Raw genomic sequence first — 15,055 nt, forward strand, 5'->3', positions numbered from 1 at the left:
GGAGAGCCGCCAAAATGCATTAGCATCAGGCGCCCGTAACTCAAAAACACGATACGATAATGTCACGCAAATGTCTCAAAAAATGGCTGATGACGCTTGTGGTGTCAGAATACTCACCGTGATTCCCATTGAAGACCTCGCTCCAGTCTCATGACGTAGAAGTGGGACGCACGGAGGCTGAAATCTAATTTCAGCAAAGTTTTTGCACGTGCCTCTAGTGATGATTTTCAGACTGAAAGTGGGACTCCTGAAATCTCATCCTACGCGTCCGTAATGCCAGCGAGGCATCTGTTTCGAGCTCTATTGTTTTCGTTTGTTATTTTGTTTCTTTTGACGGTAAGAAAAATATATGATCTCTCTATTTTAAATTATTGAACTGAGCAATAAGATGGCTTCATCAGTTGCAGAATCTTGCTGGCTGACTATTGCAATTGATAGATAAAGCGGTTAACGAAGAGGACAATGGGAAAATGGCGCGATCTTATTGCTCCAGAATTGAGCTAAGAATCAGCCAGTGCAAGTATCACCATCCTTGCTTACTTTGTTTTACGAGCCCATTCAAATGCGCGTATTCGCTTAAAATTAACTGGTGCCCATCGGAACCTTTGATTGTGATATTGTTCTGGCCAGAAAGAGTTAATACTCATCAACTTTCTAGAGTTATCTAGCTGATCTAAATTCAAGTGAAACAAGTAAGCTGGCTGAGGAAGATATTGATTCAAAATTGTTGCAATTTCATGTTTCTCCCAACGCGGGTTGCATATAGATGGCGACTTAGAAAAAAAGTTTCTCAATTGTAAATTTTAAAAATTTCCGGTAAATGTTCACGTATTTCAAAAGAAAACCAACCAAGACATTTCTCTAAAATATACATCACGCTGAATTTGGAATTTCACATTCCCTCGTCGAGCATCCATCATGCGAAGCATTCCATCCCCCAAAAAATTACAAACAAATCCCTCTTTTGTACATGATTTATCGGACTTTTCTGGGGAAAAATGCTCTTAAACTACACTGAAAAATGCACAATAACTACAGAGTTTATATGGTTGTATGTCACACGGAAATCTACATGCAAAATAACTGCAATTAAAATTTTGTGCAGATAACTTCGTCCGTTTGAGTGAGCCCATTCTGTAGGATACTCTTCTTCAGAGATATCGACATTTTTTTCCTCTCATTGTCAGTCACTTCATTTTACTCAGTATTCATCAACTTTGAAGTCCAGTTTAAAAAGAGAAGTGAGAGCTACAAATTCAGTATACAACACAAAGGAAAGTCATATTTAGGGAGAGAGGGGTTTGATGATCTGTTTTCGTAGTTCGTTTGAGGCATTAATAAAAAATTTAAAATATTGCAAAAATGAATTACATAGATAAGCTTGCTTACGAGGGTTTCCATGCAATTCCGGTAATCTTTTCAGACTTCGTTGATCTTAGGCCCTGCATTGCATGAACACGTTTAAGACTCGACTAGCTAAGTGAAGCGATGTGAAGTATTACCAATAGGGATTCCCTCTATATCATTAAACATCCTAGTCATGATGAGAAACGTGGAGCAAAGTTTATGATTGATTTTGAAATAACGTTTTGGGATATGGGTTAGCGCAAAGTTGTGAAAGTCTCCACAGTGAATTTTTGAAGCTTTGAGGACGCTAAACGTACCGTGGATTCACCCTCTGTAATTCGTTATTGGGTACATTTTAGTTGCTTCGAGACCTTTTGAGGTGTCGGCTCTTCTTAAGTCTTGGCGAAAAGTTTAGCCTTCACTTCCCGCCGAAACTGAAACTTTGTAGCACGGCATATTTTTTTTGCATTTAAACTTAGTTTCTTGTGAACATTTTCTCGATAACTCCTCATAAGAAGACCATTCAATATACAATTCTCTATTGGTAACAATATTAATTAAAAAGCTAAAATGTTTGCCAATGTGTATTATACGATTGTTTTCAATTCGCCTTCAGCTGCATCCGCAGCAATTGTTGTTACGAATATGTTGTGCGCGCTGATCTCAGCTCATTACATACTTGACTTTTTGAAGGCGTTTTAAAGGCGAAAGTAGAGCACCCTGTTGGAGAACAACAGAAGTGAGGTTGAACGAATTGCTCAATCCCTACTTTGTTCGTTCTCCAACAAATTGCGTTACTTGCACACATCACATAAAACGCCTTCAGAAAGTCGAGTATGTAATAGGCCAAAATCAGCACGCACAACATATTTGCAACAACAATTGCTGCAAAAGTAGCAGAAGGCGAATTATTCGGTTAAAAAAATTAGTTTGATAGGAAGTCTGCATGCAACGAGAGGGTACGTATTCGATCGACATGAATCGACCGAAAAATAAAAACGTAAACCGATCTACGCCGATTTAACGAAAGAATAAATTAACAAACCGAATCAAAGGCAGTAGAAAACTTGCATCGACTATTGGAATTTCAAAATGCGATATCTCGAGAATAGAATCAGCCAAAATTTAGATTTTTCGTGATTTTAAATCTACACGTGCCATAGATTCATCCCGTGGAGTCCGTATTTGGGTATGGATACATTTTGGTCGACTTTTTTAAGCGTGCCAGTAGGGCTCGCTTTTTGAAATCACTCGGATGTACCACAGTACAGCACACCGATCAACCAATGCTATTCAACGGGCCGTCCAAATATTTTTTTCCTCGGACCCGTTTTCTTGTCTTTGAACCATTATACTGTCAAGCCCTGATGGTATCTTACCAAAAAACCGAATGAACTGCTAATTGGGAACCCTTGAGAACATTTGCCTGTCAAAACCGTATTATTTCATATGACAAAAACCTCATAGAAGCTTTCTTACGCTCGGAGGACTCAACTCTAGAACCTTCTTTCCCGCCAAAACTGTTTAGCCAATGAGCGTCTTGCACTGCAAGTGCAATCTGTGATGAGCCTCGTGACTCTTTATACCATGTACTAACCGTGGCCCCTGCAGAAATCCACTCAAACCACTGCAGTTATCTCCCGATATAGCTTTGGGTGTCAGGTTTCGAGCAAGGCAATAAAAGACGGCGAGGAGAGGGTCGCCTCGTCGAACCTATTATCTTCCACTCCCGATTAACCATTCACCGTGACGCCAGGATCCACCAAATTTTCACAAAAATTGTTTTCCGTCTATTTAGCGAGTTTTTCCTTACTTTCCGTTAAAGTACAAATAAAAAGAGACCTCATTTGTAAAAATCGGCCGAATAGGAGAGAAGTTACAGTTCGAAATCCAAAGAGATTAACTCAACGCGATTTCGATGCACGGCAGTTCGCCCAAATCACGGTCGTGCGAAATGCCGCATATCAGCTTAAAATCAAGATAATTGGACGGAATCTTTAAAATCAATTTACATTCAACGTTCATGAATCAATATTTTCTCCCAAATTTAGCAAAAAGTACCAATTGATGCAAATAACAAAGACGTGAAAATAGTAGGTATGTGTCCAACATATTAGTTATTCGGCACGCTTTTCCAACATACTCATGTTGGATTTTTCTGCTTGTTTTTTTTTTTTGCTTAAAGACCACTGTGATGGACCAGATCATCTTCCTTCTCCTGGAACGTGACGTAATTTGAACTGAGACAAGCGAAAAGGGCGAAAATAAAAAAAAACTCATGAGCCTTGGCATCCATTGTCAATAAAGTCTGAAATGGCTCATGGGTATTACAACTTCCGCCTTTTCTTCGCAACAACTATTAATTCAATGACGTATTTTGACATGGAAAACGGCCAACTTCCAATAACCTATGAGCCATACCGCATCGTTAGCAACAGATGCCATGGTTCATGGGCTCTAAAAATTCCACCCTTTCCGCTAGTATCGATTTATTTTCAATAACAGCTCCTAATATATGTATTACAGGACTTTTCGAATGCAAAGCCCTTGGCAAGGATAAGAAGTAAAAACGTCGCCAATGATTTGGACTCTCTTGCGGCCCAGCTACAATCTCCGAGGAGACGCGCGCCCACATTGACACCGCCCATTCGTTTCAGAGATAAAAGCTACAAAAGGTTCATCAGGACACCTTTGACACTCGCCAAAAGCGCACCTGATAGTCCCGCTGCTCGCAGCCTCCCTTCCGCGGACATACCCCCCAAAACCACCCCCGTAATCGCATCATCACGCAGCCTCCCATCGGTGAGCCCTCGAGCGAACGGAGGTGACGTCAGAGGATCATCGGTGAGTCCTCGCACCATCGGTGATGACGTCACAGGTTCAACTGTGAGTCCTCGCACCATCGGTGATGACGTCACAGGTTCAACGGTGAGTCCACGAGGGAAAGGAGATGACGTCACAGGTTCAACGGTGAGTCCACGAGGGAAAGGAGATGACGTCACTGGTTCAACGGTGAGTCCACGGGCGAAAGGAGATGACGTCACAAACTCATCGGTGAGTCCGCGCGGCAACGGCGATGACGCGACAAGCTCAATATCGAAAGGTCTCTCATCAATTGCAGCCAGAGCTAGAGAAAAGGCGAACGAAGCCCTTTCTTCTGTTGACGAGGCCGCTCGCAAAGCTATCAACGGAGTGGGACTGTTGATGGGCATCGCTAATGGCTTAGCTTCGAACTTGGGCACACAGGCCTTCAACTCTCTGGTCAGGGTACACAACACCAACATGGATAATCTGGAGAAGCTTAAGGACCTCACTCGATCCGTCGGGCATTCGGTAACGTAATCGTTCACTCTTCTCTAAAGATACATTTAAACTATGCCGCGTGCCAAGGAAAAACGCCGTATGAACATTCAAGAGTTGCCAAATTTCCACCGCCCAGATAAGACAGAAATATTTAGCCAATATTTAAACAATACTGTTTGGATATTTACGCAAACAATGGGCCGATATTGGTTAAATATTGAGCCAATGTTAAAAGTGTACACCATATTTCCTTTTGGCATAAATACTGTGCCAATACTTTAAAATACTGTGCCAATAATGTGAAAATATTTTTATAATATTTTGGGTAAACATAATATTTTTAAAAATACTAAATAAAGATTCTTTAATTATTTTTTAAAAAAATAATTTTGATTAAAATATTATCAAAATATTGTCAGTATTGTGTAAATATTGCGACAATACTGACAATATTTGCCCAATATTGTAAAAATATTATGTCTTATCTGGGCGATAAAATGTTTATTTTTGAAGGAAGTTATAGATATGTGTCCTTGAAATTTTTAAGACATTTTATATTGAATTGCGAACAATATTGTCTGAAAAATTGGAAGGAAAATATTCACAACTTTCCCAATACATTCGTATTTTATCAAAGGAGACTTGGCAACTTCTGAAGGTTCATACGGCGTTTTTCCCTAGTACGGCAGTATGGTGGTCCAATATCTGAAGATTAATGCTGCTGCACCAAGGGAAAGCAACGTATAAACCCTCGGACGTTGTCAACTTTGCCATGATAAAATAGACATTTTTTGGGAAAGTTTGTGAACATTTTGTTTCAAATTTTTTTCAATTATCTCATCTGCAATTTAATTTAGGGTATCTGAAAATTTCAACAGAAAAAATTCATGGCTTTCTTTTAAAATACTATTTTATCGGAGAAATTGGGCAACTTCCGAATATTCATTGGACGTTATTCTCTAGCGGCAGAATGTATCACAGAACAAGGTATGCTTGTTGTAAACTTTTGATGGAGCTATTGGTAGCGTAGTTTCTAAAAATGGGTTCCAGGACATTTCGTCAACGATTTTTTGTCCGCGCACCTATTTTGTCGAGTAGTTTACGTCCACGCGTAAATTAAGCAACAGTGACTTGGTCTAAGCATACCCACTAACTTGCGATGAACCCAATGTCACTACCAAACTTTTGAAACTCTTTGCCTCTCTTAATTTAAAAATCTAAATTTTCGTATATACAGAGTTGAAAAATGCTGAATCTGCGAGTTTAAATATTAGAGCCGAACACAAAGCGAAGCAGCCAACAAACCTATGTGGATACTTCACGCATTGCGCAATGCTTGAAGTATCGACTTAGGTTTGTAGGCACCATGCACGTTGCGCGTCGACCGCCCTCTCGCCGCGCCGCGGCCGCCAGCCAGGAAAATCGCACGAGACGGGACCCGAGTCACTGTTGGAGTGTGGCGCGCCTTCAATCCTGCCAGCAGCAACATGCTTACACCCGTGGTCGCATAGTTATATCATTACGCCTGCCGTGAATGAGTTCAAATATTCATATCTGCATGCGAGAGAAAGCATATTTATCTCCGATTGCAACGTCACAGACCTGAAGTGATGTCTTATTTTTAATCATTCTTGTCACGGTAGGCAAATACAGTTTTTCTAAAGAAATTTTCACGGATTTTCTCCAATTGCCAGAAATTTGAACGCAATATTTTTGCACGTTTCATACCTTATTTTACATACACTTTCGCGGCGCGTCAGCCAGGAAGATCGCACGGGACTTGCCTCGAATCAATGTTGGAGTGTGGCGCGCTTTCAATCCTGCCAGCAGCAACATTCTTACACCCGTGATCGAATAGTTGTATCATTCTGTATAGTTGTATCACGCCTGCCGTGAATGAGTTCAAATATCCTTTCCTACACGCGAAAGGAAGCGTGTTCATCTCCGATTGCAACGTCAGAGACCTAAACTGATGTCTTATTTTTAATCATTCTTGTCACGGAAGGCAAGTACAGTTTTTCTAAAGAATTTTATCGGATTTTCTTCAATCGCCGGAAATTTTAATGCAATGTTTTCGCTCGTTCCATACTTCATTTTAAAAATATTAATGTGATTAAACCCAATCCGAGATTCTGAATCGTCACAATTCAGAGATACATTTTCACTCAAATAGTGGTTAAAACGGGACAGAGAGTCAAGGATAATGACGTGTAGTCCTACCTTTGCGGCGATGTAAGCGGCGTGGCGGCAAGGAACATCGCACGGGACGGGACCCGAGTCACTGTTGGAGTGTGGCGCGCCTTCAATCCTGCCAGCAGCAACATGCTTACACCCGTGGTCGAATAGTTGTATCATTACGCCTGCCGTAGATGAGTTCAAATATTCATTCCTGCACGCGAGAGAAAGCGTATTTATCTCCGATTGCAACGTTATACACCTCAACGAATGTCGTATTTTTAATCATTCTTGTCACGGAAGGCAAATTCAGTTTTTCTGAAGAATTTCCGCGGATTTTCTTCAATCGCCGGAGATTTTGACGCAATATTTTCACTCGTTTCATACTTCATTTTATAAAAATGTATATGGATACACTTTCACTCAAATTGTGGTAAATACGGGACAGAGAGTCAAGGATAATGACGTGTAGTCCTCCCTGCTTAAAATGATGAGTAGGCTATATATTCAGAATTCGCCGACTCACATGAGTAGAATTTCCTACTTATATGAGTAGAAATCCTACTCATATCACTAGAATATTCTACTCATAAGAGTAGAAAAGCTCAACTCATATGACTTCAATTTTTTTCATTTTTTAAAAGTGGTGTTTTTGACCAGAAGACACCGACGTATTATGTAAATTTGAAAAATAAGAACATTTTGTACTTATAATTTTTTTGATGCGGTGACTAGTTTCTGAAATATCGGACATGGTATATTCAACGCTGAACCCATGTGAGTTGAAATCTCTGGTCATATGAGTTGGAATCTCTAGTCATATGAGTCGGCGAAAAGTGAATAGAGAAATTCTGCTCATATGAGTATAATTCTATTCATATAAGTTGAAATTATATTCATATGTGTTGAAATTCTATTCATGTGAGTCTAAATTCTAATCATATGAGTTGAAATTCTATTCACATGACTTTGATTTTCTACTCATTTGTACTCACCATTTTTAGCAGGGCTACTTTTGCGGCGATTTAAGCGGCGCGCCGGCAAGGAAGATCGCACAGGACGGGCCTCGAGTCACTCTTGGAGTATGGCGCGCCTTCAAAACTGCCGGCAGCAACATGCTTACACCCGTGGTCGAATAGTTGTATCATTACGCCTGCAGAAATGAGTTCAAATATTCATTCCTGCACGCGAGAGAAAGCGTATTTATCTCCGATTGCAACGTTATACACCGCAACTAATGTCGTATTTTTAATCATTCTTGTCACGGAAGGCAAATTCAGTTTTTCTGAAGAATTTCCGCGGATTTTCTTCAATCGCCGAAAATTGTGACGCAATATTGTCGCTCGTTTCATACTTCATTTTAAAAAAATTAATATGATTAAACCCAATCCGAGATTCTGAATCGTTACAATTCAGGGATACACTTTCACTCAAATTGTGGTAAAAACGGGACAGAGAGTCAAGGATAATGTGTAGTCCTACCTCTGCGGCAATTTAAGCGGTGCGCAGCGCCGCAGCGAGCCACGGCGCCATAAGCAACTATTTTACAACAGAGGTGTTGCACAGTATCATACGAAATTGAAGGCGCTCCAGCATGTAAAGGATGACAAGCATCCTTTAAGAGTACTGAGCTTTACTCGCAAAATAAATCAAGATTCTCCGGCACAAAAAGAGAGCTGTAGTCCGAAAACTGAGTAATTGATATCATCCGTATTTAATGACGTTTAGCATAATTTTTGTATGTCATCAGAGAAAAAAAGTGACTCGATTTAGGCAAAAACATCCTCGAGTATGCAGTCAAGAAGAATTTATTTTAAATCAAGACGAAATTTGCTGAATGAAAGCGGGTTTCTGTTTGATGTGAGTGACTTTTTTTTATGTAAGCATCTTTTCTTATGCAAACATTATTTTCTTTATTGATTCATTAGGAAATTCTCTCGGCGGTAAATTCGAGCTTAGATCTGCTTGAATCAAAGTCACTTTTTTCTCTTATGAAGTTCAAAAATCATGCTAAACGTTCTTGAATACAGATACTAGGACTTACATGTATTCACGCGTGGACTTATTCACTTTGGGTCTCAATTGGTAAGTGGACCAAAACTCTCCTGCCGAAAAAACGCGTGGACGTAAACTGCTAAAAAAACAGGTGCGTGGACAAAAAATCGTTGTCGAAATGTCCTATAACCTAAAAATGACCCAACTATGACGATGAGCACATCACTGACGTCTGAAATTCACTCTTAACTTCAACTTCTCAATCTACTTCAGAAAGTGGTACATATTTTAGCTTCCTGCTTCGAGTGAGGAGTTGCCCAAAAAGTGTCCAGTTTCACAACTCCGCATGTAAAATTCAAAATGACTGTCATCTTAACAAAATTTAAACAACAATATAAATAAAAGTGCAAACAACACAACCAACAGAAGCCATCCAACGTTATCACTTTTCCCCTCTCATTTTAAAAGTAAGTTAGAGTAGGTATAAAGGTATTTTTTTTTTAGGTCTCGTCATTTTTTAGGGGGAGTTTTTTAGGATTGGGCCGGGGTGGCTACCGCCACCTAGAATGTTATAGTAGGTAAAAAAGCGAATGGGGCGAACAGTTAGATGCGGATGCGACGAAACACGTGATACAACTATTTTAACTTCCAAGTAGATAAAATTGCATAACCGCAAATATGAAGGAGAACTTGGTCTCTTTTCCACTGACGCAGAGACTTTAACGCAGGAGTAACCCTGCAAAAAATGATGAGTAGGCTATTCAGAATTCGCCGACTCACATGAGTAGAATTTCCTACTTATATGAGTAGAAATCCTACTTATATCACTATAATATTCTACTCATAAGAGTAGAAAAGTTCAACTCATATGAATTCAATTTTTTTCATTTTTCAGAAGTGGTGTTTTTGACCAGGAGACACCGACATAACATGTAACTTTGAAAAATAAGAACATTTAATTCTTGTAATTTTTTTGATGCGGTGACTAGTTTCTGAAATTATTTCAGAAACTAAATATCGGACACGGTAGATTCAACGCTGAACTCATGTGAGTTGAAATCTCTAGTCATACTCGGCGAAAAGTGAATAAAGAAATTCTGCTCACATGAGTTAAATTCTATTCATTAAAGTTGAAATTCTATTCACATGAGTTGAAATTCTATTCATATGACTTTGATTTTCTACTCATTTGTACTCACCATTTTTAGCAGGTTAAAAGAATTGGACGGGGAAAAACACGTGATATATTTCGACTTCAAAGTAGATAAAATTGCCCACCCACAAAGATGAAGGAGAACTTGGTCTCTTCAGCGCTGACTTAGCGACTTTAACGCAAGAGTAGAAATGTTGGATGGGGCAAAACACGCGATAGAACTCTTACGACTCCCAAGTCTGCCGTGATAGCGGAGAGAGCAGTAAGTGCATTTCTGTATGGGCCATAATCAGCATATACTTTTATGTGTCTTGAGGCTCATCCCAGCATGCACTCTCTTCGCTATCACGACAGAAGTAAGTAGAATTGCAACATGCACAACACTCCGATATAGTGAGATTGTGAACCTCCCAAATGACGTATCTCCATTTGCGAAGTCGCAGACTTCCTGTCATATACTTCATTTTTTAAATGGAGAACTACTCAACGTCTAGCCTCAAAAACTTCCTTGATTTTTCTTCTTTAAGGGAAGCAAATTCTGGAAAAACTTCACGGAGTGATGTTGATTAGTTATCATTTAAAAAAAAAATGAAAGAAGAGCAGAGATTTTTGAACATCGCGAATGAGATAGGTGATTTGGGAGTTTCACCGTCGAATAGCAATTATTTTACCATATAATCGTACTTTATTGCAAACTCTGCTACACTGTGAAAAAATTTTGAGTGAAATTCTGCACTGGAGTCTACATTGCGCCCAAAACCCCGAGTGATATGAATGCAGAACGGAATCTATTCTTCATAAGGAGTCACTTACACCATTTAGCTTTTGGGTCGCTATCTAACAACTCGCCGAACCAATCCAAAACGCCTTGGTTTGTTACCAAATCATGTTTAAATAATGACGTCGTTCGATCATAATCCTCTAAAGCAACGAACCTGCGGGCTGATTTTTGGAATTGATTGACAAAGCTATAGACAAAGGAGACAAAAGGGATATGGAGGGATCATATTGGTGGAAGCGAGTGGTTGCGATGGACAAAGGAGGAGGGTAATAGACTGAGTAACGGCAGCAAACGAGAGACCCTATAGTTTGTCCATCATTTCTCCCTTAGTCTGTGGGAACCACCCATTTCAACCAATAACATCGCTCCATACTTCCCAAGTCTTCTTTGTCTATAGCTTTGTATATAAATTTCAACAATCAGCCCGCAGCGGACTGATTGTTGAAATTGATAGACAAAGCGATGGACGGAGAGGACACAACGAGTATACAGGGATCCTATTGGTTATTTTCAGTGGTTCTTATAGACTATGGGGAAAAATGATGGACTAACTAAAGGGCCTCTCGTGGGTTGCCGTTATTTAGTCTATTACCCACCTCCTTTGTCCATCGCAACCACTCGCTTCCACCAATAGGATCCCTCCATATCCCTTTTGTCTCCTTTGTCTATAGCTTTGTCTACCAATTTCGATAATCAGCCCGCAGGTTCGGTACTTCAGAAGATTATGATTGAACGATGCCATTATTTAAACATGATCAGGTAACAAACCAAGGCGTCTTGGATTGGTTCAGCGAGTTGCATCCTAACATTGGTATTTCACCGTGGATTTTATAGCTTTGTCTATCAATTTCAACAATCAGCCCGCAGCGGACTGATTATGGAAACTGATAGACAAAGCTATAGACAAAGAAGACATAGGGAGTATGAAGCGATCCTATTGGTTGACATGGTTGGTTCCAATAGACTAAGGAAGGAAATGATGGACTAAATGTCGGGTCTTTAGTGGGTTGCGGTTAGTTAGTCCATTACCTACCTCCTATGTCCATTGCCACCACTTGCTTCCACCAATAGGATCCCTCCAAATCCCTTTTGTCGTCTTTGTCTATAGCTTTGTCTATAAGTTTCAATAATCAACCAGTAGGCCGATTATTGAAATTGATAGACAAAGCTACAGACAAAGAAGACAAAAGGGATATGGAGGGAGCCTATTGGTGGAAGCTGGTGGTTGCAATGGACAAAGGCAGTAGGTAATAGACTAACTAACGGCAACCCACGAGAAACCCGACAGCTAGTCCATCATTTTCTCCCTTAGTCCATAAGACCCACACATGTCAACCAATGGGATCGCTCCATACCCCCTATGTCTTCTTTGTCTATAGCTTTGTCCATCAGTTTCCATAATCAGTCCGCGACGGGCTGATTGTTGAAATTGATAGACAAAGCTATAAAATCCACGATGAAATACCAATGTAAGGATGCAACTCGCTAAACCAATCTAAAACGCCTTGGTTTGTTACCTGATCATGTTTAAATAATGGCGTCATTTAATCATAATCTTCTAAGGCAACGAACCTGCGGGCTGATTATCGGAATTGATTGACAAAGCTATAGACAAAGGAGACAAAAGGGATCTGGAGGGATCCTATTGATGGAAGCGAGTGGTTGCGATGGACAAAGGAGGAGGGTAATAGACTAAATAACGGCAACCATGTCAACCAATATGATTGTTCCGTACTCTCTATGTCTTCTATGTCTATCGCTTTGTCCATGAGTTTCAATAATCGCCCCGCTGCTGGTGAACCTTGGTCTTTCTTTCTCGATCAGGTTGTGGACCTGGGCACGACAGCGGTCTCCGAGACGGTGCACGTGCTGGACGCGGTGCGGGAGGAGAACAACCGGCTCCTGAAGAAGGCGACGGACAGCGTCCCGATCGTGCGTCACCTGGTGTCCCTCAAGAACGTGGCCGGGATCTCGGCGGCGACGTCGCTGGAGTCCCTGGCGCGGGGGACGCGGCGGGTCGGCGACTTCGCCATCGACGCCCTGGCCATGCGCAAGGCCGCCGAGGTGGAGGAGTCCAAGGGCGGGCTCACCGGCATCATGACCGGCATGACCGGGCTCCTGTCCGACAGGAACGCCGACTCGCTCATCGACACCTTCGGCAGGACGGACGGCATCGGGCAGATGCTCGACGGCATGATCACCGAGAACGCGGCCGAGGACACCTTCGAGATGGGCAACTTCATCGGGCAGACCGTCGGGCCGGCTAAGTTGGTCAAGGTCACCGCTACCGGGGATGTCAAGCCCATGTTTCACGATGATTGATAACGGGATGGGTTATTGACTCTGCGGGCTGATTACTGAAATTGAGAGACAAAGCTATGGACATGGAACACTGGAAATAAACACGTTGGATCTAGAGTCCAGACTCTTAAAAACATCGACAAGAAAAAGTACTCTTGACTCAATCAGAATCTAGCTTAAATCAAGAACCAAGCCTCTTAATTTAAGCGGATTTCGTTTCGATTCAAGCAAAAATCCGATTGAATCAAGAGTGTTTTCTCTTGTCAATGTTTTCAAGAGTCTGGACTCTAGATCCAATGTGTTTTTTTGTCCATTGAAGACAAGAGGGGTATGCAGGGATCCTAGGGGGGCCCTTCAAGTATTATGTAGCGCACTTTCCCCGATCTTTGACCCCCCTCTTCCTTGTAACGCAGCCCAACGACTAAAGGAGAAATGATGGACTAACAGGGTCTCTCGTGGGTTACCGTCAGTTAGTCTACTACCCTCCTCCTTTGTCCATTGAAACCACCCGCTTCCACCTATAGGATCCTTCCGAATCCCTTCTGTCTTTTTTGTCTATAGCTACTTTGTCTATCAATTTCATTAATCGGCCCGCTGTTGAGATGAGATCGGCCTGGTTGTCTTTGTCTTCCGAGCTAGGAAACAAAGATGATGAAGAAGGAGAGGAAGAAGAAGAGAAAGAAAAATGGGAGGAGGAAGAAAAACAGAGGGAGAAAAATGAGAAGAGAATAAAAAGAAGAATCAGAATAAAATGTAGACAAATAAGAGGAAGTAGGAATAGAAGAGGAGGAAGAAGAAAGAGAAGTACAGGAGGAAAAAAGGGAGAAAAAGAAAATTCTCCTCTTTCCTTTTTCTTTTTTCTCCTCCTCTTCGTTCTTTTCTATTTCTTCTTCTCCTTCATCATTCTCTTATTGTTCCTTTTCCTCTTTTTCTTCTCCTTCTTACTCTTATTCCTAATCTTCTTTTTCCTTCCTTTTCCAATTCTTCCTAATCTATCTCTTCTCCTTCTTCCTCTTATCCTCCTCCATTATTCCTCTCCTCCTTCTCCTACATCTTCATCTTCTTAATTCTCTTGTCCATTCTTCCTTGCTTTCTTCCTCGTCCTCTTCTTCTTTCCTCTTTCTTTCTTTTTTTCTTCTTCTCTCCTTCTTTTTCTCTCTAATAGTAATCTAAAAAATATCTAGGTAACAATAACTGCATTCATTCTTCGGTTATGATTTATTCATGAATTAAATCATGATGGAAATGGAATTTTCGTAAATTTTTCTCTTATGTAAAATCTCACTCTTGTGGCACAGCTTCATTTTAAAAACACGGCGATGCCATTCTTCATTTTTTTTTTTTTTTTTTTTTTTTTCTTTCTTAAATTATGAGTGAATTTGAAGTACAGTCTTTTTTTTCTTATTTTACATCGTAGCTCGTACTTAAGTCACAGAAGAAGTTTTTATTTACGAGTTCCGAGCCCGGCATTTTTCAAGCACTTCCGCACCGTATGATATTTAAGCTCCAAAAAGCCAAAACTTTATTCCATGAAAATGTAAATCTATTGCAACAGAAAATTTCGTTACAAATTTGACACCTAAAAAGTGGCAACATGTATCTGAGTTACCGTTACCCATGACTCTGTTGTCCGTCGTCCACGATTCCATATGACCCATTCTAGATTTACTTGATAGAAAATTGTCTTTTTTTATTATTAGGAATCAATTTTATTCGAGAATTTTCGTAAATTCTAAAGTTATGGATCCATAACAAATTCTGGCAGGAAAAAATTGACGCTGATAAGCTTCAGTCTCTTGAATACAAACGCCTGGACGCAACATGCAACTATTCGTGCTCAAGGGGTGTCCGTGTTGCATACACCCAAAATTGCAGGCGCTCTGGCTTTCTTACTGTACTTGCGAGAAAGATCTCTGTGCTGCGCGTGAACCTCGTGATGATCATGGCGAACTTCGGAATTTGCGTTAATTCTTTGAAAAAGTATCGCTGCATTGTTGCCA

The 15,055-nt window shown here is 40.6% G+C and overlaps 1 protein-coding gene across 1 annotated transcript; it reads left to right on the plus strand.

Moving 5' to 3' along the window:
- Nucleotides 1-174: 174 nt before the first annotated feature.
- LOC109037227 (uncharacterized) lies at nucleotides 175-14,238 on the plus strand. Its single transcript, XM_072303112.1, has 3 exons — nucleotides 175-336; nucleotides 3,874-4,680; nucleotides 12,579-14,238. The coding sequence occupies exons 1-3, from the start codon at nucleotides 274-276 to the stop codon at nucleotides 13,074-13,076; spliced, it is 1,368 nt and encodes a 455-aa protein (XP_072159213.1). The 5' UTR covers nucleotides 175-273; the 3' UTR covers nucleotides 13,077-14,238.
- Nucleotides 14,239-15,055: the final 817 nt, after the last annotated feature.

This window comes from Bemisia tabaci, chromosome 8 (assembly GCF_918797505.1).
Source record: "Bemisia tabaci chromosome 8, PGI_BMITA_v3".
Classification (NCBI taxonomy): domain Eukaryota; kingdom Metazoa; phylum Arthropoda; class Insecta; order Hemiptera; family Aleyrodidae; genus Bemisia; species Bemisia tabaci.

What these genes read in the sequence shown, in the direction of transcription:
- LOC109037227 (XM_072303112.1), top strand. Translation starts at nt 274, where the DNA reads ATGCCAGCGAGGCATCTGTTTCGAGCTCTATTGTTTTCGTTTGTTATT. An exon ending in TTATTTTGTTTCTTTTGACG is followed by an intron (nt 337 to 3,873) that starts GTAAGAAAAATA and finishes TATGTATTACAG; the next exon opens with GACTTTTCGAATGCAAAGCC. An exon ending in CTCGATCCGTCGGGCATTCG is followed by an intron (nt 4,681 to 12,578) that starts GTAACGTAATCG and finishes TTTCTCGATCAG; the next exon opens with GTTGTGGACCTGGGCACGAC.